The sequence below is a fragment of the Bos grunniens genome, chromosome 4 (assembly GCF_055505025.1).
Source record: "Bos grunniens cultivar Pamir isolate PY7600 chromosome 4, Bosgru_T2T1.0, whole genome shotgun sequence".
NCBI classification, from domain to species: Eukaryota; Metazoa; Chordata; class Mammalia; order Artiodactyla; family Bovidae; genus Bos; species Bos grunniens.
Genome location: NC_141168.1, coordinates 6440410 through 6467579, shown reverse-complemented (window position 1 = coordinate 6467579; position 27170 = coordinate 6440410). Strand labels below are relative to the sequence as shown.

The 27170-nt window shown below is 53.8% G+C and overlaps 2 protein-coding genes across 14 annotated transcripts in view; one reads left to right on the top strand and one right to left on the bottom strand.

The window, feature by feature from the left end:
* AGAP3 (ArfGAP with GTPase domain, ankyrin repeat and PH domain 3) overlaps positions 1-2442 on the top strand; it is a 56479-nt gene extending 54037 nt beyond the window's left edge. For 8 of the 13 annotated variants that reach the window (XM_086394884.1, XM_086394885.1, XM_086394890.1 and 5 more), the window contains 5 exons: positions 94-248; positions 337-427; positions 524-746; positions 1393-1648; positions 1763-2442. In XM_086394884.1, coding sequence (XP_086251010.1) covers positions 94-248; positions 337-427; positions 524-746; positions 1393-1648; positions 1763-1969 — 932 coding nt within the window. In that variant the 3' untranslated portion in view covers positions 1970-2442. Of the gene's footprint in view, positions 1-93; positions 249-336; positions 747-1392; positions 1649-1762 lie in introns of all 13 variants that reach the window. The other 5 variants (XM_086394883.1, XM_086394879.1, XM_086394878.1 and 2 more) reach the window with 1 other exon arrangement.
* Positions 2443-3141: 699 nt separating this feature from the next.
* On the bottom strand, positions 3142-26715 carry GBX1 (gastrulation brain homeobox 1). The gene is made up of 2 exons (XM_086394928.1): positions 25978-26715; positions 3142-5956 (listed from the first exon to the last, which is right to left on the bottom strand). The coding sequence occupies exons 1-2, from the start codon at positions 26519-26521 to the stop codon at positions 5406-5408; spliced, it is 1095 nt and encodes a 364-aa protein (XP_086251054.1). The 5' UTR covers positions 26522-26715; the 3' UTR covers positions 3142-5405.
* Between the last annotated feature and the right edge of the window lie 455 nt (positions 26716-27170).

Sequence of the window (27170 nt, the reverse complement as noted above, 5' to 3'; positions counted from 1 at the left end):
CCACCGGCGGGGAGCCCCAAGAGCACAGTCCTCCAGGCTGGGGCCCCAGGGGGGCTGCCCTGACGGGTGTGCGTGCCCTGTATGTGCCCACAGAGGCCGAGGAGTCGTTCGAGTTCGTGGTGGTGTCCCTCACCGGGCAGACGTGGCACTTCGAGGCCTCGACGGCAGAGGAGCGGGAGCTGTGGGTGCAGAGTGTGCAGGCCCAGATCCTCGCCAGCCTGCAGGGCTGCCGCAGCGCCAAGGACAAGGTGGGCGCCGGGCGGAGGGGCTGGGGGCGAGTGCCCTACGCTGGCCTCTTTACTCACCAGCCACCCGCCCCCCACCCCATCCCTTCAGACTCGACTGGGGAACCAGAACGCAGCTCTGGCCGTGCAGGCCGTGCGCACCGTCCGGGGCAACAGCTTCTGTATTGACTGCGATGCCCCCAGTGAGTGCTGGGGGGGGTGGGACCAGGCTGGGCGCTCCGGGTGGGGGGAGCTCAAGGGTGGAGAGGGCGGCTCCATCACGTCCTCTCCTTGCCTAGATCCAGACTGGGCCAGCCTGAACCTGGGCGCGCTCATGTGCATCGAGTGCTCCGGGACGCACCGGCATCTGGGAGCTCACCTTTCCCGGGTCCGCTCCCTCGACCTAGACGACTGGCCACCCGAGCTGCTGGCCGTCATGACGGCCATGGGCAACGCCCTGGCCAACAGCGTCTGGGAGGGGGCCCTGGACGGCTATGCTAAACCGGGGCCCGAGGCCTGCAGGTGAGGGCATGAGGCCCTGGGTGCCCCTGCCGGGTGGGGAGATGGGAGGGGCAGTGCGGCTGTGACAGGGCTGCGGGCTGGAAGGGTTAAACCCGGCGGTTGCTCTGCTCGGCCGTGGGCCCCAGGGGTGCCCTCCGCCTGTCACTCAGAGCCTCACAACAGCCGGCCCTTTCTCCGCAGTTATCAGCACGTCGAGGGGCGGGGGGCGCATGCGCAGGGCCCTATCGCGCGGTGGCGCAAAGGCTACAGCCGGAGTGCCGAGATGCAGAGAATAGGTGGTAGATAGATAGGGTCGTGCGTGGGCCCCGAGGGCAGGCCCCCGCCTCCTTTGTTCCTGCAGGGCCAGATAAGCTGCCCACCCCCAGCCCCCAACCCTGCCTGGAATCCGCCCGCCCTCGCGGCCCCCTGAGTCCCCGCCACCACCCCCAACCCCGCCCCGCGCATCCCTGTCGACCCCAGGGGGTCTCCCCCCAAGAGTTCCATCCAGTATCTCCCATACCCTCTGCGCCACCCGCTGCCCCCAACCGCCCTGGGTCCCTCGGGCTGGTCTTTGCTCTGATCCTGCCCCCCTCCCGGCCCCCTACCCACCGCCTCACTCGCTCGGTCCCCTGACCGCCCCCCGGCCTGGCCCTGCCTGTGCCCGCAGAGAGGAGAAGGAGCGCTGGATCCGGGCCAAGTACGAGCAGAAGCTCTTCCTGGCCCCGCTGCCCAGCTCGGACGTGCCTCTGGGCCAGCAGCTGCTCCGGGCGGTGGTGGAGGACGACCTGCGGCTGCTGGTGACGCTCCTGGCGCACGGGTCCAAGGAGGAGGTGAACGAGACCTACGGCGACGGGGACGGGCGGACGGCCCTGCACCTGTCCAGCGCCATGGCCAACGTGGTCTTCACGCAGCTGCTTATCTGGGTGAGTTGGCGCGGGGGCGGGGGGGGGGGGGCCTTCCTGACATCCGTCCTCCCCACCCAGGGTGGGGAACCCACACCTTTTCTGCCAACCGTGAGAACGTGCTTCCTTCTGCAGTACGGGGTGGACGTGCGGAGCCGGGACGCCCGCGGCCTGACCCCGCTGGCCTACGCTCGCCGCGCCGGCAGCCAGGAGTGTGCCGACATCCTCATCCAGCACGGCTGCCCCGGGGAGGGCTGCGGCGTGGCCGCCGCCCCGGGCAGAGAGCCGGCCAATGGCACCAACGCCTCCGCCGAGCTGCACCGCAGCCCCAGCCTCCTGTGAACCCCGGGAAGAAGCCGGAGGGGCCAGGACTGACGCCGGGGCGCAGGCACCCACCTCCCTCCAGGCCCTGGGGGAGACGAGAGACACAGAGGCTGAGACCCGGGGACCTGGGAAGAGTCTGGGAGGAGAGCCAGACTGGAGGGTCAGAGGAGATGCCCTGGACTCCAGCCGCCGCAGGTGTTTGCCCGGCCAGCGCTGCTGCGAAGGGACAGGATGCTTTGGGGGTGCTGTGAGAGGAGGGGAGCAGGACCTCGCCCTCCTCTAGGTTCCTGCCTTCTCGTGCCAGCCCCCTGTAGGCCCCCGACCCGGAGACGGGAGCCTGGGCAGGCCAGAGGTCCCATGTAAATGTGTACATTGCAATATTTATGTTTGTGTACATACTGGTGTGTGTGTGTGTGATGAGCCAATAAACCAGACCGTGTGTGGGGGGGGCCTGGCTCTCGCCTTTCATCTCCCCACCTTCTGAGAAAACACCCCTTGGGGCTCTGCTTCTATGTCCCTGTCCTCTCCTCTCTGCTGTACTTTGGGGTGCCCCTCCCCGCCGCCCAGCCTCCTCCGTGGGCTTCTCTCAGCCCCTCTTTCTCCAGGGGTGGCGTTGAGTCTGTCAGCCGCCCCAGGAGGGGAGACTGGCCCTGTGCTTCCCACTGGAAGCTCCCCGCCGCTCCCCCATCACCCTCACAGAGGTTTCCTGTTGGTCTCCTTGTTTTCATCCGTATGCTGTCAAGTAGCCTTATTAACACCATGCCTGTGCTGGCCCGAGGTCACCCACAGAGAGGGCAGGAGTCGTCAGGGAACCAGCCCCACAGCCAGACGTGCAGGGGGTCAGCACCCGGGAGAGTCTGAGGATGTGATAGGACAAGGGGGGCTCGTGCCAGGGGAGGAGACACATCGCCGACGGCAGGACGGTCCCCTGGACTGCCCCCAGCCTCCCCGCCAAGCCAGAGGCAGGACCCGGGGCCCCTGCTTGTCCCTCGGACTGTCCCTTAGTCTCGCTAGAAAGACGACCCGTAGAAAACCTCTGCATGTGCTCTTGAAGAACTTGCCAGGTTAGGGTCCCCGCTCTTGAAGGCGCTTGCCGCCACCCTGCTGATGGCCTGTGTGCGCGGTGGGTGTGGCGGGCTGGCGGGCTTTGCGTGGGCGCCTGCCAGGGGGAAATTAACCAAGTAAAGCTATTCAGAGAGAAAACCGGATTTTATTTTCTTCATCCACAGCCCCTTTCGCAAGGCGGATAAGCGCCTTAAGCAAAGATAAGGGCAGAATAGAGACAGAGCTATGGGTACGTGTAAGATTGGGTTCCTGGGCTTAGAAGAATGCTAGCAATAATCATCTCCTTAGGTTCCCTAAGGAAAAGAAGCCGCTTGAGAGAGTGAATAACTGCCTGGTATAGTTCAGGAGGCTGCAGAGGCAAAGCCAGAAAAAAAAAAAAAAAAAGGCAGATGAGAGCCTTGGCTTTGCCAGTTCTCCGTGCCCACCACTTGCCCCCAGCCCCAGGGCGGGGGCACAGAGCCTGAGGGCCTCTGCTCCTGCTGTCATTAGATCTGCGGACAGGATTCCTGAGAGCGAGGTGACAACAGCTCCTGGGATCCTTGATCTCTCTCTGCCTGACTTCTCTCCTAAAAAGAATCTCACCCTGTAGGTTCCCTCTGTGGGTGAGTCTAAGGTTTCAGACAGCCTTGATCTAGATCAGGGTGGGGCTCACCTGGATTACATTTTTCTTGGCCTCCAGCCTTCCTGGAATTTAGCCAAAGAAGAGAGAAGACACTGGATGTGTGTCCCAGCCCGGGCGCTGTGCCGCCGTGGCTCAAGACCAACCACAGCTCCAGGGTCCCTTCATTCTGGCTGCCAGAGCCGCTGGGAGGGAAGGGCTATCACAGTCCCATTGGGAAAGGCGGGCAGTGGACATGTGAGCGACTAGATGGCTGACCAGCCCGGAGCCAGGACCCACAGCACACTGCCCTGGGGCAGTGAGGAGGCTGGCCAGGGCTGGCCGGGGCTGCCCTTCCCTCCCCTTGCTCACCTGCCTCCCTCGGAGCCTTTTAATCTCAGTGGCTCAGGAAGAGAGCAGATCCTGTTTCTTCCCAGGCAGGCCCGTTAACCGTGACAGCAGCTGCAGCTGGTTTCTCTGGGTACAGGATGTCAACCCGTCTTGAGAAGGCGGGGAAGCGGCCGACAGCCTCAGCTTGTCTCGTTCCCTCCTGTTCTACCCTGTGCCCTGAGGGTGTCCCCGAAGCCTCATGTCTGTCTGTCTCCTTTGTCCACCGCTGATGCTGTTCCTTAATTTGCTCGAGGAATTCCCACCCTGAAGCCTTTAACTCCTATCTCTGTAGCTTCCCCCACAGCACACACCCTCCCAGAACCACCAGACACGCATTCCTGCCTCCTGCACTCTGCAGTGGGCCCTCTCAAACGGAGGAGGACCTCGGGTCCCAAGCTTTGCAAACGGGGCAGGGTGGGTGGGAGGGGAGACCACCATCAGCGCTGTAAGCACAGAGGACTGGATGTGGGTCTTCCGCTCCAGGCCCTCACGTCTGGAATGTCAGAGAACAGCAGACATGGCCTGAGCTGCCTAGTCCTCTGCGCAGAAGACAATTTATGATGGTTGGGCTCCCAGGTGACGAGGGTGAGCCCCTGGCCTGGCCCAGGCCCTCACAGGACTCATGGCCTCCACCTAGTCAGACATGCTCTGGATGTACCGGCCCCTGAGAACCTGGGCTCCAGCACTTCACTTCTTCTCAATTCAAAAGCGAGTGAGTCCTCTACCCTGAAGTTGGAAGCAGCGGTGCCTGTTAGGAGCGTGAGATCTGGAGGCGGGAACAGTGGGCAGTGAGTGCAGTGGGTAAAGACAGAAGCAGAGGTAGGTTACGTGGGGGAGACAGTGAGTGCTGAGAGGGTCCCTAGGAGGGCAGCAAGAGTTCCAACTTTTGCTTGTTTGCATGTCCTGCGCTGTAAACCAGCAAGGCAGTGCCCACCCTGGGGCTGGGAGGTTAAACTGAGGCTGGAGGAGACACGACCTCCCCAGTCCCTCTGGAAGACACAGACTGAGGCAGAGAGCTCCATATATACAAACTTTACACAAAATAAATAAGGAGCTGTGACCAGCTTGGCAGGTCTCACCCTGGCTGCCTCCCGCCCCTCAAAAGCGACTCTAGGGCATCAGTTGAAGGAAGGGGCACCCTGCAGGCCCAAGGAGCCCCCTTTTAGTCCCAGCAGCTGCTCAACAGCGAGAACCCCTGAAGTCCAGGCCTGGGGCCTCCGGCATGGCCCAGGACCCAAAAAGGGTCCGCATTTCAGGTTGCCAGGAGGGCCCCCCAGAGCTGTGCCAATTGCCGACGGAGCCCCATCCAAGAGCAGGACCATGGCAGGGGCCCCTGTGGTCCCCAGAGCCCAGCCCAGTGTCCGAGCAGACCCATGCCTCCCCAGGTCCCCTAGGGGCCCCTCAGGGCCTGGCCCCCTGCTCCATCTGTTGGTGCTGGCTCCTCACGGCAAACCTGTTGACGTGCACGGGTATGGGGACCACGATCTTGGGGTTTCTCACGGGCTCCCCAGAGCGGCTGCTCACGTTCCCAGCTTTGATGCGCTTCCACTTGGCCCGCCGGTTCTGAAACCAGATCTTGACCTGCACCTCGCTGAGCTTGAGGGCGTGCGCGATCTGGGAGCGCTCGGTCAGCGAGAGGTACTTCTTGCAGTGGAACTCCTTCTCCAGCTCCAGGAGCTGCTCGCTGGTGAAGGCCGTTCGGCGCCTCCGGCTCTTGCCCCCAGGGGCCGGGACTCCTGTCGAGGGTGCCCCCTCCTCCACTGCGGTCCCCAGGCCACCCTTCAGCTTCGGTTTAGGTCCCAGGAGGGCCCCGGGGCCCCCAGCAGAACTGTCCAGAAAGGCGTCATCCTCACTGTCCGCGCCCGAGCCCTCTTCCTCCTGCTCACTGCCTGCTGGGTCTCCTGCGGGTGCCTCCAGCTTTTCCTCATCGGAGCTGTACACCTTCCCCTCTGCTGTGGGGAGTGGGGGCCAACAGGGTGGGGTCAGGGTGGGATCGGGTTGGGGTGGAGGCGAGGAGAAGGCAGACAGGTTGGAGGTGGCACATGGAACCGGGGCCAGGCGTGGACAGCGTGCCAGCCGGAGGAGAGACAGACATGGAGGGGATGAGACAGGAGGCACACAGGCAGGGCAGAGTGGGAAGAGGTTTGGGAAGACAGAGAGACGGGAAGAAAGGTATTAACCAGCACAGACTTCACTTGGGCAATGTGAGGGAGGCATCCATCAAGAGGGCCCCATTCCTAGGACCTGGATGCCTCGGCCCCCACCGCTCAACCTCATTTCCCTACCTGCTACCTCCCCGGCTCTCTCTAGACCCCAGTGAAGGGCTCCCCACTCACAGACCACCCCTCCAAGCCCAGACCCTGCAGCTGCTCATGGTGATGAAACAGCTGGAGCCGGGCTCGGGATCCTTTCAGTCACTATAGGCAGGAGTGAGAATGCAGGAGGATTCACTTTTGCAGGACAGAGAGGAGGCCGCCTCTGTTCTCCTCCTGGGCTCCTCACTCGGCCTCATGGGAAGAGCCACGCGAGCCCCTCTGGTCCGCCCCCCTTCCTTCCCTCTTTCCTGGAGCTGGGAATCTTGGCATCTTGTTTCCAGATGGAAACTTCGGGGTCATGTGATTCCCTCCTGCCCCAAACTGGGATCTAGGAAGTGTTACCCAAGGACCTGAGAGTCAGGAGGTGTCTGTACCCCCACCTCACCAATTCTCTGTAACCAGACCATCCAGCCTAGACCAGGGAGCCCTCCCACCACACACACCACCTTCTTGATGGCCAGGTTTTTCTTCCAATCACGCAGCTCCCCCAGGACCCTTTGCAGCCTTCATTTTAAAAAGATGCCATCTCAAAAAAAAAAAAAAAAAAAAGATGCCATCTCTTTTCCACCTTCCCTCTGTCCCAGCCAAGCCGGTGAGAAGCATCAACAGCTGCTTTCTGCCCAAGTTCAGAATCCCGGGGACCCTGAGCTCAGTGTCAGCTGAGAACCGGAGGGAACACGGGAAGCAGAGGAAGAAATAGAAGTGCAGCTGGGGAGGGAATACAGAGAGGAAAAGGGGGAAAGAGAGATTCTGACTCAGTAGGCTGCTGGTTATTTGTAATCACAGGCATATAAACATTTTAACCCATACATAATTCTAAAGTTTAATTCCATTGTTGGTCGCATCATAGGGACATTTTTATCGGAACCGTAGATAAGGCATGACAAGTGTTTTTTAGTGTTTGAGTTTTACAAAATCCCTTGTTTTCTGCCCAAAGGACCAATCAACAGGGGAACCACAAAAAATCAAAAAGAACACCGACCGGTAGAAAGGAGAACGAGAACAAAACAGATTAACCCGTCAACTGAACAGTCAGCCCCTGGCCAGAGGAGCTCGCGATGTACAGGTGGGGGCGCATGTGTGCACATCACCACATGTGTCGCACGCACACTCCGAGGTCGAGAAGGTGACCCCGCGAAATGCTTCCTAGACGGGCCGTGTGCACGCACGCATGCGCGAGGCTGGAGCCGCGGGGCCCCGCACCAGCCCGCTCACTTTCCTCTCCCTTTCCCCACCCCAGAGCTGTCCTGAACGGATGCTGTCCGCCCCTGTTCCTTTTGCTCAGGAACCGCGTTTACATTCTCCTTAGAGGCCACGATACAGCCTCTTCCGGCTCACCCACCCCATCCCAGTCCGCGCACGTTTCCACCCCTCCTCCGGTGGTGTCATTCCCGGGCCCTGTCTCTTCCTGGAGGGCTTCCTGCCGTCATCCACCATCTCAAAGCCCACGTGGTACACCCCGTGACAGCCTCACCCAGGCCTTACTGCTCCCCTCGAAGGTGGGCTTGGTTCTCTGCCAGCCCACCCAACTTCACCCACCTGCGCCGCGACCCCCCCACCCCCACCCCGTGACCTGCCTCTCGGGGCTCACCTCCCAGCACCCTGGGCTTTCTCCCTGCCCTCATCCTGATCCAAAATCGGTTTAATTTCTGCAAGATTCACATCCCTGTGTCCCCCTTTCATGTCATTAGGGGCCCTTTCCCAGGCCATCCCCACCTCCCCAGAACGCAAGTGTAACCCCAAACTGGACTCCTGGACCTTCTCCAGAGTCAGCTCCTCCCGGTCTGAGCTCCCTCCCTTCCCATCTCAGGTAGTGCTAACTCCCCCCACCCACCCCCATCATTCAGACCAGACCTTCACTCCCACCACCTGTGACCAGCCCACCAGTAAATCTCAGTAGAGCCGCAGCCCAACTGACTTCTCATCACCTCCTCTGGGTCCAACTAGCCCGAGTCACTCTCCTCTCTCGCTAGTTCATCAACGTTTTCTCCTGCCCTGCCCCTCCCACCCCTTCCCCTGCCCTTCCCATGGGTTATTCTGTTTGGAATACTAGATTCTTCACCTAGATTCTGGCACTGGCTCATTCCCTATCTCCTTCAGGTCTTTATCAATGAGAGCTTGCTCGATCTTCCTTTTTAAAATCAAAACTCCCTACGCTTCCCATCTCCCTTCTCTGCTTTACTTGTTGCTATGGTATACATAACCAACTTTGTTCATTTATTTTTATTGGATTTTCAGGCCTCTATTGAGCAGCAAGTATGTGGCTCCTCAGATGCCAGACCTCTGGGCCTGCTCCCAGGGCCTCAATTCCCGAGTCAGGGCCGCGTGTCAGCCGGCACTCTGCGAGCCTTGCAAACACATTCCTAGGTCAGCGCAGTCCTGCCCATGGGGAAGGAGGCTGCGGGAGTGTGTCTGATGGGGCCGGGTGCCGTGCCGGGGTCTCCTGGCTCGAGGGCACCTGGCACCTCCCATGGGCCCCCAGCGAGGAGTGGCGGGCCGGCCCCTGGCTTGCCAAATGCCCAAGCGGGGAGCAAAGCTAGCCCTGGCAGAAGGAAGCAAATAGCAACGGGATGCCTTTGCAAGCAGTTGCTGGGCTGCCCCACGTTAGGGCTCCCCGGGAGAAAAATGCCATTTTGGCCCCTAGGCCTGGGATCCAGGTAGGTGCCCAGGGTGTTCTCCCCGCAGGATCCGAGCACGGTGCAGACAGACCTAGGCTCACGAGCTCTCTCCTGCAGAGCAAATGTGACGGAACAGCCATGTGGAGGTTGCCTTGACGTTCCCTGGGAGTGTGGGAGCCCTCCCTGGGCGCAGGGCCTCAGGGGCCATTGCCACTGCAAAATGAACTCTGTTTTATTGGCTGTCTCTTCCTACTAAAACGTTAAGTTCCATGAAGGTGGGCTTCCCTAGTAGGTCAGCTGGTAAAGAATCCGCCTGCAACGCAGGAGACCCCGGTTCGATTGCTGGGTCGGGAAGATCCCCTGGAGAACGGATAGGCTACCCACTCCAGTATTCTTGGGCTTCCCTGGTGGCTCAGCTGGGAAAGAATCTGCTTGCAATGAGGGAGCCCTGGGTTCGATCTGTGGTGGGAAGATCCCCTGGAGAAGGGAAAGGCTACCCACTCCAGTATTCTGGCCTGGAGAATAGTCCATGGGGTTGCAGAGAGTTGGACACGACTGAGTGACTTTCACTTTCTTTCACTTTCCAGGAAGGTAGAGATTTATATATATATATATATATTTCACTGCTATATTCTCAGCATCTAGAAAGTTACCTGCACAGAGCAGGCACTGAGAAAATACCTCCTTTTTAAATGTATTTTTATTTGGCTGCACCAGGAATTAGTTGTGACATGAGGGATCTAGTTCCCTGACTAGGGATCAAACCCAGGCCCTCTGCAATGGGACCAGCAGGGAAGTCCTGGATAAGTATTTGTTGACTGAAAGAAAGAAACTACTCCGGAGCACTTTCTGATTCTCCCTCTCTGTCCCTCCTTTCTCAAGCCTCCCCTAAAATATTCCCTACAACCCTGTTTCTCCAGCCCAGCTCCAGACATAAGACATCCTCTCCATAAATATTCTCCCCACTTTCCAGTGAAAGTGAAAAGTGAAAGTCACTCAGTTGTGTCTGACTCTTTGCGACCCCATGGACTATACAGTCCATGGAATTCTCCAGGCCAGAATACTGGAGTGGGTAGCCTTTCCCTTCTCCAGGGGATCTTTCCAACCCAGTGATCAAACCCACATCTCCCACACTGCAGGCAGATTCTTTACCAGCTGAGCCACAAGGGAAGCCCTAGGTCCTCTGATCTCAGAGTCGCTGGAGAGAATTTGTGTGGGGTGGGAACGACAGGATCTTATGCTAAAGGAAATCAAGGGCAACCCCAAACATCATTACTAAATCCTCTAACTTTTAATTTCTAATTTTTAAAACATGGCTTGCAGTAAACAACAACAGAAAAAAAAAAAGCTTGTTAAAACCCAGCCCAGTACTACACTACTTTAACCAGCTGCTACAAAAAGGCAGAAACTAGGATTCAGGGCTTGAAGGATGAAATCATTTAGCACAGCTCTAAGCACCCAGGGGGTGTCCAATAAATCTAAATTGATGATGACTGAGATGAGGTTCCCAGGTTCCCGATCTGGCAGGGCCCTCCTGAGATCACATCATCCATCGCTCTGTCTTCACACAGATTCCATGAAAGTCGAGCCCACACGAGCAGGCCACCCCCAGCGCTGCTTTTAAAGCCATACAGGAAGCACAGGTTCACAACCTCTCTTGGTTACTTGATCCCGGCGGGATTCTGCGTGGTGAGGGGTTGGGGGAGGGGAAGAGTTTTTCTCTGAGCCTTTATTATCATGACATTGAGGGGTCTGATAAGCAACTCTTGGAAGGAGATGGCAGGGAAATAGAAGAAAGCAACAGAGAAGGGAAAATACTGCTAGCTCTCAGAGGAAAGGGTCAGGGACAGTGAGTGAGGCTGGGGGAGGCGGGGCAGGCAACCAGGGGCAGAAGAATCAGATGATCAGTCAGAGAAACTGAAAGGGCTGAAAAGTTTAGGGAGAAAATAGAAAAAAAAAAAAAAAAAATCGGGGAGTTGCAGGGGGAGAGAGTAAAAAGCCTTCCAAAAAATCAAAAACCCAACAGATGCTACACTCTAAACCCTGATGGATTTGGAGCCCAGCCATTTGCTCTTTGTTCCACCAGCGCTGGGAGCACTTTAGAACTCAAGACCCAAAGTGACCGAAACGTATTCTGAAGGACTGGCTGAGCAACAGAGCAGTCCGGTCCTTTACAACACAGCAATCCCGAAACAGCCTTACTAGTTTCTCATGAGTTAGCTAAAAAATTAATGCAAACTCTTTTATTGAATTCATAATACATACCAAATAGCTGCTACTGCTAAGTCGCTTCAGTCGTGTCCGACTCTGTGCGACCCCATAGACGGCAGCCCACCAGGCTCCCCCGTCCCTGGGATTCTCCAGGCAAGAACACTGGAGTGGGTTGCCATTTCCTTCTCCAATGCATGAAAGTGAAAAGTGAAAGTGAAGTCACTCAGTCGTGTCCGACTCTTCTCGACCCCATGGACTGCAGCCTACCAGGCTCCTCCGTCCATGGGATTTTCCAGGCAAGAGTACTGGAGTGGGGTGCCATTGCCTTCTCCGTACCAAATAGCAAGCACACTCAAAACAAAAATTGCACATAGAAAAATGGTTTTGACTAAAACCTGAAAAGAAGCACATCTTGTTGATAAAATTTCTATTTGCAAAATTTGATTGAGAATAATTGAACCTGGTGGATAAACTGTCCATGAAAGTAAATTTCTAACTGCAGATGCTGTATAGCTGGCTGATGTGAACCAAAAAATTTGATCAATAAAACATCGTGAAAAATTTTCCATGGGAAATAATGATCTTGGTGAGAAAATTTGGGGCAGAAGGAAAAGTGTTTCATTGGGAACAATCTGGCTGTGCTAGGTAGGATGGCCAAACAGAGAAGCTCTGTCCTTTGTGATTAAAAGTGACATTATTGGTTATATAAGAGAACATTGACCTATATGTAAAATAGATAATCAATAAAGACCTACTGCATAGCACAGGGACCTCTACTCAATACTCTAATTACCTATATGAGAAAAGAATCTTTAGAAGAATAGATTTACGTACGTGAACTGAAGTGAAAATTGCTCAGTCGTGTCCGACTCTTTGTGACCCCATGGACTGTACAGTCCATGGAATTCTCTAGGCCAGAATACGGGAGTGGGTAGCACCTCTCCAGGGGATCTTCCAAACCCAGGGATCAAACCCAGGTCAGGCAGATTCTTTACCAGCTGAGCCAGCAGGGAAGAAAATTTATGTATATGTATAATTAAACTTGGACATGGAAAAACAGACTGGTTCCAAATCGGGAAAGGAGTACATCAAGGCTGTATACTGTCACCCTGCTTACTTAACTTACATGCAGAGTACATCATGAGAAATGCCGGGCTGGATGAAGCACAAGCTGGAATCAAGATTGCCGGGAGAAATCTCAATAACCTCAGATATGCAGATGACACCACCCTTATGGCAGAAAGCAAAGAACTTAAGAGCCTCTTGATGAAAGTGAAAGAGGAGAGTGAAAAGTTGGCTTAAAACTCAACATTCAGAAAACTAAGATCACGGCATCTAGTCCCATCACTTCATGGCAAATAGATGGGGAAACAATGGAAACAGTGAGAGACTTTATTTTCTTGGGCTCCAAAATCACTGCAGATGGTGACCTAAGCCATGAAATTAAAAGATGCTTGCTCCTTGGAAGAAAAGCTATGACCAACCTACGTAGCTTATTAAAAAGCAGAGATATTACTTTGCCGACAAATGTCCACCTAGTCAAAGCTGTGGTTTTTCCAGTAGTCATGTATGGATGTGAAAGTTGGACTATAAAGAAAGCTGAGTGCCAAAGAATTGATGCTTTTAAACTGTGGTGTTGGAGAAGACTCTTGAGAGTCCCTTGGACTGCAAAGAGATCAAACCAATCAATCCTAAAGGAAATCAGTCCTGAATATTCATTGGACAGACTGATGCTGAAGCTCCAATACTTTGACCACCTGATGTGAAGAGTTGACTCATTGGAAAAGACTCTGATGCTGGGAAAGATTGAAGGCAGGAGGAGAAGGGGATGACAGAGGATGAGATGGTTGGATGAAATCACCGACTCAATGGATATGAGTCTGAGCAAGCTCTGGGAGATAGTGCAAGACAGGGAAGCCTGGCGTGCTGCAGTCCATGGAGTTACAAAGAGTCTGACATGACTGAGCGACTGAACTGAATGGATAACTAAATCACTTTGCTGTTTACCTGAAACTAACACAACATTGTAAATCAACTATACCCAATATAAAATAAAAATTTTAAAAATGAGTACAGTTTCCAGCTTGTTCCCTGTGGGCAGCCTTTGTTTATCTATCCAGGGGAAATGGCAGTGGGGCAGCTTGTTATTAGGAAACATCAAGTCCTCCTAGATGCTATTGTCCTGAAAAGCAGAAATCACATGGTTTGAACCATGATTACTTGTAGGGTCCACTTCAGGGGCATTGTCCCTCTGCAGAGAGCAGCACACAGGCTTCAGGGGCGCCCTTGCAACGAATCTTCCTTGGGAGAGGACAAGAAGCCCTAACTTGGGGCCAGAGACCCTGTGGTAGGTGTTCTGCAGTAGGAAGAACAAATACCACCAGGCTCATACCACCTAGACAGGAGTCTATGGCCGCCAAGGTCAGCGAGGATGACAGGCCTGGGTCATGAGGCAGAAGAGCCCCCAGGATGCAGAACCACCTTAGACTCCCAGCCATGGGAACTCACAGAGCTTCTGCACCGTCCAGCCCTCACCCGGCCTGCTCTGGTCCAGCTGACATATAACCAAGTCATTATTATTTGCTGAGAAGCCTCTCCCCCACTACACTCAGTTCTGGCTTCTCTTCCCTCCATTTAAAGAACAACGACCTTCACAGGCAGGTCTCCCCTGGTAGCTCAGCGGTGAAGAATCCGCCTGCTAATGCAGGAGATGCAGGTTTGATCCCTGACTCGGGAAGATCCCCTGGAGGAGGGCATGGCAATCCACTCCAGTATTCTTGCCTGGAGAATCCCATCAACAGAAGAGCCTGGCAGGCTACAGTCACTGGAGTCACAGAGTTGGACATGACTTATCGACTAAACAACAACCCTCACATGCCCCAAACCCCTCTCTGGACAACTATACCCAGCTTCCAGAAGGGTGGGGTCAAAAGGTGGGAAAAATCCAGGTCATCTCCCCAAAAAGAGGCACGTGTGCACCACCTTCATTTTACCATCACACCCAGTTTGTAATTATTTCTCTTTTTGGAGATGGTACCTTCTCCCACCCTTCATGGCAACTGACTTGCTTTCAGTGTGTCTTTCATTCGTCCTCACTAATTTCATGCCCTGCTATGCTGCTACTCCTTGCTATACTTTTAGGTAAAATAACGAATATTCACTTCCTCTCTCTCCACTCTCCCCGTGACTCTTCAGCATTCTTTACTCCAAATCCACATGAGAACTTCGTCTGTGTCACTTCAGTCCAGAGCCCCTCCCACCTTCCTGACAAGGTCACAGAAACTCCCCCACCACCACCTGCCCACCCCAAGCTTGGAGCTCCTTTCAGGGCATGCTAATGCCACTCATTGGAAAAGACCCTGATGCTGGGAAAGATTGAAGGCAAGAGGAGAAGGGGATGACAGAGGATGAGATGGTTGGATGGCATCACTGACACGATGGACATGTGTAAGCTCCGAGAGTTGGTGATGGACAGGGAAGCCTGGTGTGCTGCACTCCGTGGGATCACAAAGATTCAGACATGACTGAGCAACTGAACTGAACTGAATGTGATCATTGCCAAGAGCACCCTTGCATGACCTTTAACCTTCCCAAGCAATTTCACACTTAGTACTGTCATCTTCAGGCAACTCACTGAAGTAGAGCTGACCTAGCAGTGGTAGTAATGGGAGGTTAGGCACCTTATTCTCAGGTGGAGAAACAAAACTGAATTTCAAAAAGATTAAATGATTTCCCAGTCACACCACTAGGGACAGAGCTGGTCCAGAACCCTGCTCTCCTAAGTCTCCAATCAGCTCTTCCTACTCTTCCCAGTAAACTGTCTTCCTCCCTCCACTTGGAGAAGTCCTCCCCAGATGCTTCATCAGATCAACAGCTTTCCTATCAAAGCCAGCTTAGGTTTAGACCTGGCCCTTATCAGGACCACTTATCACCTCATCCTCAACACCTTCCCTTAACATTCTTGGAGATGATCCTTAAAATCGCTGCAGGAGAGGCCTCAATCCCCGAATCTCACCTTTGTCCTGTAACAGGCCATTTCCTCCTCATTCCCAAGACAAAATTCCCACCTGATCTTTCTCCTGTTTGCTTTTTCCATTATTACTGGTTTGTATGAGATCACCTTACCAGTCACTATTTCTTTTATTTAAAAGTGTATTTTCTCACTTAAAGAACAATACTGCCCACTGATGGAAACAGTTTTTCTCTCCCCAAATATTTATTTATTCATTTGGTTGCCTTGGGTCTCAGCTGTGGCACGCCGAACTTTCACTGTGGCTTTCCTCCCTGATACCGAAAGGGAGTTCAAGGAACATTCTTTCCTTCCTTTCCCCTTGCGCCTCCTGTTCACTCATGGCACCTCCTTCTTTGGCCGTTGTTCTCCATCAACTGCCCAGGGGAGTGGGGATGTCAGTCACATTTCCCCACCTTCACAATCACAAGGACAGTGACCTAGAGCTGGCCTATCCACACATTCCCATCTCCTGGGGCCTTGACTCAAGCTAGTGAGTCGGTCTTCTTAGGACTTCACATGTGCTGTGCTCCACTGGGGTCCCGGCCTGGGATGATAAGAATTGAGGGCGGCTTAAGCTTGTGCCCTCCCTTCTCACTCACCAGGAGAAAAGGAGGTGGAGGCAGAGAGAGGAACCAGACCAAGAGCAAGACAGAAAGACCCAACAACATGGCTTGCATTTTTGGATCCACATGAATCAATAAATATCCATTTTAGTTTAATTAGGGAAATGTCCCGAATATTCACTGGGAGGACTGATGCTGAAGCTGAAGCTCCAATACTTTGGCAACCTGATGAAAAGAGCTAACTCATTGGAAAAGACCCTGATGCTAGGAAAGAATGAGGGGAGGAGGAGAAGGGGGCTACAGAGGACGAGATGGTTGGATGGCATCACCGACTCAATGGACATGAGTTTGAGCAAACTCTGGGAGACAGTGAAGGACAGGAAAGCCTGGCGTGCTGCACTCTGTGGGGTCGCAAAGAATTGGACATAACTGAGCAACAGTTGTGCCAAGCAACCCAAAGAGTTCTGATTACAGACACCGCTGTAACTAGAAGTGACAGGAATCACATGACTCCAGGAAAAGGAAGCCTCCTGCCTCTCTCCCACACCTCTCCCATCCAAAATAATTTCCCCCCAAAGATACCTAGGTCATCCCTCAAATTACTCATAATAGTGCCACCTAAAATTTCACAAGTTTGAAAGTTATTTGGACTTTTAAAAACCCTCCTTAATCCGTCCAGCGTGAATTATTTTAATCCAATAGCCGTGCTCCTAACACTAAGCTGAGATAAGACATATAAGGGAATAGGGATTGTGATGAAGAAAAAAGTTTTTTGTTTATCTGTTTGCTGCTTTTGGTTTTACGTTTGTTTTAACGGGAAGAAAGGAAGAACAGGCTCCCTGGGACGCAGCAGAAATGCTTTGGGCAGCCGTGTCCACAAGGTGTCTACACAGAGTTTCTCACCAACATGTAAGACAGGAAAACTGAAAAGAGGGAGAAAGAGCCAAAGAGAAAACCTGGAATCTACCTGCATTAGATACATGCAGCGTTCTCTCCAGGTATGCCCCATGTAGACTAAGTCCTCTGGATACAAGGCTATGTTACCATCACCCCCAGAAACATCTGTCCTTTCCAGTTCAGAGAGTGTCACCCATCACCGCCTCTAGGAAAGATGCCTTTCCCAGCTTAATCCCCAGGAAAGCTCCCCATCCATTTCTAGCACGTGGACAATACCGATAATTTCTCGCCCACCTATTACTTTAGGAGGCTGGACAAACCGCTTCTCATTTAATCTTCAGATCCATGAGGTAAGGATTGCTGCCGTTTATTTTACTGGTGAGACAACAGAGACTGCAGAGGTTAGTCTTCTGCCGTAGGTCACAAAAGAGGTGGTGCTGAGATCGGTATCCACTTGACCTCAGCCAAAAGGCCAAGAAGCGATTGAGATCGGTATCCAAAACCTGTGTCTGTTCCTCCAGGCAGCACGGTCTCTCTGTTATCAATGAATGAAACAGAGACTGAAACCCAATGTCACCCTGTCATAAATCCTGTACCAGGGACATCCCCGATGGTCCAGCGGTTAAGAATCTGCCTGTCGGTGTCGGGGACACGGGTCGATCGCTGGTCTGGGAACTAAGAACCCACATGCCACGGGGCACCTAAGCCCGTGGGCCACAACTACTGAGCCTGCGCTCCAGAGCCCAAGAGTCACAACTACTGAAGCCCGAGCACTCTGGAGCCCATGCTCCCCAACGAGAGATGTCACCGCGGTGAGAAGCCCGTGCACGGCAACTAGAGGAAGCCGGGGCGCGGCAACAAGGACCTGGTGCGGCCAAAAAATAGCCAAATAAAAGTTACCGTTTAGAAACCCTGACGGAGAAATAGCACAGGGGACCAGGGGCTGACCACACAGCACAGCTGTTCTGTCTCTCACTCGCTGTCGGGCACTTTTTCCTTCCTCACGACATCCAGTCGGTCACAACTGATCTCTTAATGGAGATCAGTTAAGATCTACCCCCTTTTATCAAAGGTTCTCTCATTCCGTACGACGACTGTCCATGGCCTCCACTCAGGTAACACACCCCTGGTCACAGATGATGGAGCCTTTTCCACCCTAGAGCCCAGCCCTGATTCCATCCTGAGATGTGGGTGTCCCGGTGCTGCGTCCTTGACACTGACCAAGACAACTCAGCACTGAAAAGTAGAATCTGCCCCCCCGACCTGCCGACCCCTTGCTTTTTGTGTGTGTGTGTGGTGGCTTTTTTTTTCTATTTTAAAGGGAACAATTCACTAAGAAAGGTATCCTTACAGACAACAGAACTGTCAAGCTGGAGTGACCTTAGAGGTTACCTAATTCAAACCTCTAATTTTACTGATGGGGAAGCTGGGACACACAGAGGCGTAATTTGGCTAAGACCACTCTGTTACACACTCCCAGTAACTGTGCATAATTTATAGGATAGTTGTCATCCATTCCAGCACAACCCAGGGCTTTCCACGTGGCTCAGTGGTAAAGAATCCACCATCCAATGCAGGAGCAGAGGGAGAAGCTGGTTCAGTCCCTGGGTCAGGAAGATCCCCTGGGGGAGAGCATGGCAACCCACTCTAGTGTTCTTGCCTGGGAAATCCCCTGGACAGGGGAACCTGGCGGGCTACAGTCCATGGGGTCACAAAGCACTGGGCATGACTTACTGACTGAGCACCCACGCATGCCAACACAAACTGCTTCTCACCTTCAGTCTCGGGGTAATTTCGTCTCCCTCCCTCCTGGAACACCTGCATCGCTTCTCTTCCCATTGCTCCCAGTATAGAGTTCCGGCTTATCTAAGACGTCTACTTTAACACCTGAAGCTCCAATACTTTGGCCACCTGATGTGATGAACTGACTCAATGGAAAAGACCCTGATGCTGGGAAAGGTTGAAGGCAGGAGGAGAAGGGGACGACAGAGGATGAGAAGGTTGGATGGCATCACCGACTCAATGAACAGGAGACTGGGCAAACTCAGGGAGATAGTGAGGGACAGGGAGATAGTAAAGGACTGGCGTGCTGCAGTCCATGGGGTCGCAAAGAGTCGGACACGACTGAGCGACTGAACAAAAGCTATCATAATTCTCAGTCAAGGAATCCATCTCCCACTGCCCCCAGCTCAGAAGGAGTTTCCAGTTTCCCCCACCCTCATTTTCATAAAGTGCTTTCTCCACACAACCCTGGTCTCTGTTAGTCTTGGCCCCACCCTGCCTTTTGCTTCTAATAAGACACCTCCTCTCATCTCGGGGAGAATATTCCTTTCCCTTCCGTGATGGAAAGGGAGGGAAGCCACTGCCTCCGGACGACTTGCTTTGCTGTGCTGTCCCTTCCGACCACAACTGAATTCACCCGTGAAGGTCACTCTTCTGTCACACCAATTCAAGCTTCTCTTTTCCCTCTCACTCTCCCAATGAGCACTTCAAAACTTCTTCCACATGACTCTAAGCTGTAACTTTCTCGAAGAATGAGTCTTATCGTCAGTGAAATACTCCAACCTCTCCTCTCCCATTCCTAATCCAGACCTCCTGCATCACCACGGCAGCACCTGAAGAGGGCGCTCTCCACTCTTCCTTGGTTCGGAGGCGGGGAACCGCTCCCCCGCCACCCCACCCCCACCCCCCCGCCCCGCCACCCCCGGCCCCACCATTCCCTCTGGGGAAACTTCTCTCCCAGGGAGTTCTTTTCTTCCCACTGCTCCTCTTCAAGCGCCTCTCTTTTTTGTATATCTACCCCACTACTTGTATCATTGCTGCTGCCTAACTCCCAATCCGTTTCACCGCAAAGATCCTTCTTTCTCTGTTATTTCCAAGGCAAAAATCCTTGCCTGTAGCTTCTCACTCAAACACTACCCTCAACGCCAATACTTTGCTCAGAATATTACGGTCCTCCTTTTCAGTTAAAACATTTGCCCCTCCTCATTCCAATTACTGCCTCTCCCCCACTAGCCCCAGTATAGACTATTCAAGCCCATTGCACTGAGTTTAAGAATTATGCCCCAACCTTCTAGAATCTAGGCTTCCCTGATAGCTCAGTTGGTAAAGAATCTGCCTGCAATACGGGAGACCCTGGTTCGATTCCTGGGTCGGGAAGATCCGCTGAAGAAGGGATAGGCTATCCACTCCAGTATTCTTGGGCTTCCCGGGTGGCTCAGCCAACGGTAAAGGATCTGCCCGCAATGCGGGAGACCAGGGTTCAATCCCTGGGTTGGGAAGATCCCCTGGGGAAGGCAAAGGCTACCCACTCCAGTACTCTGGCCTGGAGAATTTATACTCCATGGAGTCACAAAGAGTCGGACATGACAGAGTGACTTTCACTTCTAGAATCTCCAGTTCCCTAGTTAACAGCAGAGACCCCTCCTCTCCCAACCCTCCCAAGTGCTGCCCTCACTGAGGCACGAGGTATCTCAATATCCATTCCAATCCTCCCAATAGCATTCTCTGTCTCACCCAGGGTCAGCCAAAGGTGGCAGCCTGAAAAAGCCTGTGAGCCCCTCCTCAGAACAGCGCTTTTAGGTGCATAATTAAAACACAGAGGATTACACTAGGGAGCAATTATATAAAATACAGTTATCAAATATTTTAAATGTATTTGAGATATGCTGCTGCTGCTGCTGAGTCGCTTCAGTCATGTCCCACTCTGTGCGACCCCATAGACGGCAGCCCACCAGGCTCCCCCGCCCCTGGGATTCTCCAGGCAAGAACACTGGAGTGGGTTGCCATTTCCTTCTCCAATGCATGAAAGTGAAAAGTGAAAGTGAAGTCGCTCAGTCGTGTTTGACTCTTAGTGACCCCATGGACTGCAGCCTACCAAGCTCCTCCATCCATGAGATTTTCTAGGCAAGAGTACTGGAGTGGCTTGCCATTGCCTTCTCTGATTTGAGATATAATCACTTACATTTCTTTATCAATTCATTAAACAACAATATGTCTCCAAAAATTGTTAATTTGTATGAAAATAGCTGTGATCTCTATTGGCGACAAAACTCTCAGATACTGTGGACCCTGCGATGGTTTCTGGCCTACCTTCATAATCACAGGACGTGTCAAATTTCAGTGAGAAGCTAGTAGAAATGTAGACAGAAAAATTTTTTTCCACATCCATAATTAACAGATTTCCTCACAAGGGGTCCATGGAGTCCATGTTAACAGTCTGACTCTAAATTCTGAGGCTAGAAAACCAAGCTTTTAGTTCTATAAAGCTGAAAGGAATGTTAAAAATAATCTGAACTAAAACTTTTACATTATAGGTGAGGAAACTGAAGCCTAGAGAAGTGATAAGATTTTGAATCACTTATAGGGTCTTAAGTGGCTTCCCTGGCGGCTCAGACAGTAAAGAGTCTGCCTGCAATGCAGGAGACTCGGGTTCCATCCCTGGGTTGGGAAGATCCCCTGGAGGAGGAAATGGCAACCCACTCCAGTATTCTTGCCTGGAAAATTCCGTGGACAGAGGAGCCTGGGGGCTAAATCCATGGGGTCACAAAGAGTCCAACATGACTGAGCGATAAACATAGCATCTTAAGGGCTTCCCTGGTGGCTCAGCAGTAAAGAATCCTCCTGCAATGCAGGAGCTGCAGGAGATGTGGGTTCAATCCCTGGGTCGGGAAGCTCTCCAGGAGAAAGGAATGGCAACCCACTCTAGTATTCTTGCCTGGAGAATCCCATGGACAGAGACACCTACAGCCCATGGGATCGCAAAGAGTTGGACAGGACTGAAGCGACTTAGCACCCACCACGCAGAGTGTCTTAAAACTAAGGTCACAACAGACACACAACAAATGTTTCCTGAATTGAACTCAGTGGCTTGCAGAAGCTGTAGAGCTAATGACTGACAAAGTTGAGACCTGAACCCCTGCGTCACTCCTAAATAAATGTCCATTTTCACTCACATGAAGTTAATGCAACATGTGCCTTTCTGTAAACGTCAATGGAGCAGTCCCTTTCCCTGTACGCTCATCCTCAAAATTTCTAGGAAAACATGCTCTCCATCACTCCCAAGAAAAATCTCCCTCCTGTTTCTAACAGAAGTCTCTAATTCCACGTCACATCATTCTTCCCAGTTTTTTTCTCTTGTGAGTAAATATATTCCAGCAGTCATAATGGATACCTGTTCAGAAATTAACTGATGGGTCGTCTTCAGCGCTCCCTGGCTACAGCCAGGTGCGTGGCTGACTTCAGTCAGCACTCAGATATCACACTAGCCTCCTTGAATGGTTTCCATCATTATTGCCAGTCTCTATTCAGAAATTAGCAAATTTTTTTCTGTTTAGTTTTAGAAGAGAATGCTCGCTACCCTGCCATCTCCCTCCCAGGTTAGTCCCCCCACGTTTTCTTTTCCATACCATCTCAACCACAAGTGGTTTTTCCCTCTCCACGCTCAGCAGTGGCATTATCTTTCAAAACACTCTCACTCTATTTGTGTTGCCGACACAACAATCACATACAGAGTATCCACCATCCCTTAACTATTTGTTTTCAGGCAATCCAGCCCTTTTCCCCCTTGAATGAATTGCTGCTCTGAAACACCTCCAAATCAAAGTTTTCTCCTGAATTTTTCCGAACGGACAGCTCTTTTCATCATTCCCTAGCACGCAGCATCCGCTTCCCCCATCTTCTCTGTGACGTGTGTGAGCTCCACGTTCTCAAGTCAGCTTCGATAACTCAGTCAGAGCTCACACACCTTCACATGCAAGATCATCTCTGCCCATCCCACTCAAGGCAGAACTCTCTTTCTTCATGTCTTTTGGGGCCAACTGGTCTCTTCCCTCCATATTCCTAACACATCAACAACTTCACTACCCACCTGTTTCAAAGCTCCTTTCCCCTCATCCCTTTCACAGGACCGTTCTTACAATTCTCCAGATTTGATACGTCAGCTATGGTCCACACGAGGCTACAGACCACGTGAAACGTGGCTGGTTTGAACTTGAGGTGCGCTGAACGTGTGAAACAAACACTGGATTTCAGAGACAGCGTGAACAGAGGATATCGAACATCTCATTAAATTTTTTATATTGAATAATGCTGAAATAATATTTTGGACATTCTGGGTTAAATAAATTATAAAAATTAATTTCACCTGTTTCATTTTACTATTTGAATGTGGCTAAGAAAATTATTTTAATGACATAAATGACTTGCTAGATGGCACTGCTCTGGGAGCTTCTGTTGATTCATACTTTTAAATCTTCCCTGCTAGTTCAAAATTCTGTTATCACTCCTATTAAGACATCTCTCCCAGTTATCCACATCGACTGCTCCCATGCTCCAAACTTAGAATTGCTTTCAGGGTACCATTTTCAAATCTTTTCTGCCCCCATTATTTCTGTACATGGTATTTCTCTTTGCCTGCTAATATAGCTTCTACCCTGCCATCAAATCATAATAAAGTTCTGCTTTCTTCCTCATCAATTCTAGTAGGGCGCTATCTGTCTCAACTCTCAGCAAAATTTTTAGAAATAGTCCTTCAAATTCCCAACAAAAAGAACTTCACTCACCATCCTCCAAATTGGCCTATCTTCACTGTAATTTCATTTAAATGGATAGTAATTGTAAGACACTAGACAAATGTAAATTAATAACTTCAGACCCACGTTACCCATTCACAGTAGAATAGCAATTCCTCCTCTGTCACTTTAAAGATGCCATCCCGTCTCCAAAATCTTCTGTAATGAGGTTCCAACTCCATTATTCGCTCTAAGAACTCTTTTACTTCATACTAAATACTCTAATACAATTTGCCAAGTGGAGTGTTCGCTTTCCCACCACTTTCAGCATGGGCCATGTGTCATCACTCCTCAAACCGATTTTATGTCTAACGTTTCTGGAATTGCTATTTTCTTTTCTCAACTCTGTTGGGGAAAAAAAATCAAGACTGGGAAGGTGGACATGAGTGGTGAGGTGAAGACGAGTCGGGAGAGTTTGCACTAAGAGGGAGAAGAAGCCGCAGTCACAGGAAGCCCTCCCATTCATTAACTGTGAACCTTCCATCTGAAATCTCGCCTTTCTGCTCAGCCCCAGAAGCCCCACTGAGAACCCTTTCTGTGCCTCTCTTCCTAATGGGGGGATGACCTTCACTCCAGCACCTCTCAGAATTCTTCCTCTGGGAGGTCTCCTTCTCATCCTTCTTAGCAAAGAAATTCCTTGTCGTTACTCCAGGAACGATGAACAATCCCCTTTACTGCTTCCAACGTTCTCTTTAGGTGATGAAGCTCTTTTCTTCCTCGTTCTGTATATAAATTCATTTCTTGTAACTCTCAATATTGACAAACCTTAAAAAAAATTATCCCTAGTGTTGAAACGTTCCCCTCTCTCCTACTAGTATATTTATTTAGCTCCTTCCCAGTCCTCTCAGGACAGAACTCTTGCACACACACACACACACACACTTCTGGCCCAGAAATGCTGCTCCCCTTTTCCTGGAGCCAGCACTGGAAACCCCTTGCCCGTCTCTTCCAACAGGCAGCCCTCTCCATGCTCGCATCTCTGGACGAGCTGGGCGCGCAGTCCGTCTGTGCGCCTCTATTCTATTCCTCAGCGTTTCTCTCCTGTCCTTTCCTTCTGCTTTCCCCACCTCCACGCCTGGTGTTCCTGCCGATATTCTACCTGCTTCAGAAGAGAGGCCCCACTGCACAGATGGGGCAAAACAAGAAGCGGGTGGAGCGGGGAACCTGAAGAGCAGGACGAGTTGCTTGGTCTCCCATGCCCTGGGGATACTCCACCCCTGCTCTCCTCCACTGGGATGTCTTCCTCTCCCCTCCGGCTCTGCTCATCTGCTCCTCAAGTGTCTGCTTCTCCTACTGCCTCCAAACCCCTTCACCCCCCAAAGCCACCAGCCTGGCTCTCCCTTCTGTCTCAGGACTCCCCACCGACCCTTCCCTCCTCCTGTCCTCCTGTGGCTCCTCCCCACCCCCACCCCTTATCTTGTGGACATCTCCTCCCACGTTCCAGCTGCTGCTCTATCATTTCCTCTGGATCCTTCCCAGGAGATGCTGCCTAGATTTCAGTCACTGGTTCCTCCTGGTCCAACCAGGTACAAAAAACCAGCAGCTGAGTACCCCAGAGCCAGAATGCCCAGGGCTAAAGGGGGAAAGAAGAGGCAGACAGACTCCAGAGCAGCCCTTGGGGTCTGGAAGAAGTACTGGCCCTTTGGACAACTCTGAGAAAGGGCCCAGGAACCCCTCCCCAGGAACGGCTCTCCTGAGGAAGGACAAAGGGGGCTCCTGGCTCTCCTTGTACTAGAGTCCTCCCCCAAGCCTCCTGGGTCCCTTCCACCTGCTAAACTGGATGTGATGAACGGTTAAGCAGAGGCAGCTTCATCCTGATGTTAAAGAACTTGAAGCTTCAGAACACCACACTTGCAAGAAGTCCCTGTTTTTCTTAAATAGGGCCCACCCACCAAACTGCATAAGCTGTGGGTCTCAGCACACCTGAATCTGCCTCTGGAGAGTGAAAGCTTTTCCAGCTTCTAGGGGTTAAAGGTCAACAGGGAGGCCTGTTTGGACTAATTAGAAACAGGGTTGTTTGAATACACCTCACCTCTCCTGAGAGGTGATTCTCCTATGGGGGATTGGAGATCCCTGAACGATCTCTTAGCTGAATCTCACTGGTTCCAGGATCTTAGCTGGATTCTGGACTCCCAGGCCTTGGGGCCACACCCCACTCAGCCCTGCCTTCAGCCTGTCTCTCCGCCTCCCAGACCACCTCAGTCCGCAATGCGAGGCCCTCGCTTGATTCTCCAAGGCCTGGCTGTAAATCCGCCAGTTCAGAAGCGACCTCCACACCCAAGAGACACACAGGTCCCCCCACCATCAGCACCACTTTAAGACGCTCCCTTTGCCCCTGCGTTCCCAGGGCCCGCAGGGGGTCAACCACCGCCTCCGCAGAAGCCCTTACTGAACTGACAGCTGCCCCACTGCCCCCTCACCCGGGGGTCTGGCTGGTGTCCCCAGGAATCCCACACTTGCAGCTTCTCTATTCCCAGCAGAGGAGCAAGAGGTTCTGCAAGCAGCCGCAGGAGCCGGGGCCGGAGGACTAGACCGCCGGGAGGCAAGCCGCTAGTCTGGCCGGGAGCACGGGCGAGTCTCGGGGCCGAGGCTGCAGGCTCTCTGGAGGCAGAGCGGGCGGCGGATCTGGGACCTGGAGGTGGCTCCGCACAACGGCGGCGCATATGGGGCTCCGGGACTCAGCGGGCTCTGAGCAGGTGCCGGGGCTCCGAGAGCAGGCTGCCGCCTCGGACTTCCAGGGGGACCAGCCTCCCGCCCGGCGACTTGGTCGGCCCCGGGCACTTACCCGGAAGACTTGGGAAAGTCTCGGAGAAGTGCGCAGGCGGGGGCGCTGGGGGTTCTGCCACTTTCTCGCGGGCGGGCAGCGGCTCGTCGGTGTCCAGCCCGCCCTCCGGGCGTCGGCCGCCCGGCTCGGGGTGGTTTCGGGCGGCAGTGGCGGCGGCGGCGGCGGCGGCGAGCTCCGGGGGCCCGTAGAAGGCGTCGGGTGGCTCCGCGAAGCTGGGCAGCGCGGTGGTCAGCGCCACCATCGAGGGCACGGCCTGGCCCAGCCCCGCGCAGAAGGTGTTGGTCAGGCGGCCGGCGAAGGAGGCAAGCGGGGCGAGGGGCGGGAGGCCGGCGGGCAGCGGCGCGGGAGCCAGCGCCTGCGGCAGCACGAGGGGCCGGTAGGGCATGAACATGGGGTAGCCGGTGTACAGCAAGTGGCCGGAGCGCGGCGGCGGCGGCCCGATCAGAGAGTCGATGGAGAAGGCGGTGCCCGGGCCCCCGCCGCCGCCGCCGCCGCCGCCCCCGCTGCTGCCCCCGGGGGCGCCCCCGCCGCCGGCTCGCTGCATGGTGCCCGGAGCAGCGGCCACCCCGGGGCGCTCCCCTCCGGGCGCCGCCGTGCGCCCCCGCGGCTCGGGCGCCCCGCGCGCGCACGCCGGGCTGGCTGCCTGGCTCCCGGGCCGAGGTGGCGGCGGGGCGCGGGCTCGGCGCAGTGTGGCTCCGGCGCCGCGCTCCTCTCGCTCATAAGGAGGGAGGGGGCGGGCAAGCGGGCGGGCTGGGGGTGTCGCCCTCCGGACTCATCCATCTTCCTCAAATTACGCTTCACTTCCTCCCTCCGCCCGCAGCCTCCGCGCCCGGGCTCCCGCTCCCTCCGCAGAGCCCGTTCCCAGAGGCCCGGCCGGCCGGCCGGCCCGGGACCCCCGCCCGCCCCCCGCAGCCCAACCAACTATTATTAATGGAGATTGATGAGGCCGGACATGCCGCTTTGTGAAAGTTTGCGGCCGCCGAGGAGGCAGCGGCAGCGGCGGGACCGGTGCCCCTCCCTCCGGCCCGCCCGCCCACCGCCCCCCCCCCCCCCCACCACCACCCCGGCTCTGCCCACTCGGCTCCAGGCGCGGATCCGGAGGCTGGCCCCCGCGTGGACCGAGTGCGGGGCTGCGGGCGCGGCGAGGGCGTGGGGGCGGGCGCGCGATCGGAGCGCCCCCCGCCCCTGCCCCG

Coding starts and splice junctions, on each gene's coding strand:
- GBX1 (XM_086394928.1), bottom strand. CDS start 26,521: ATGCAGCGAGCCGGCGGCGGGGGCGCCCCCGGGGGCAGCAGCGGGGGC. Junction 5,957..25,977: donor GACTTTCCCAAGTCTTCCGG/GTAAGTGCCCGG, acceptor CACTCCCCACAG/CAGAGGGGAAGGTGTACAGC.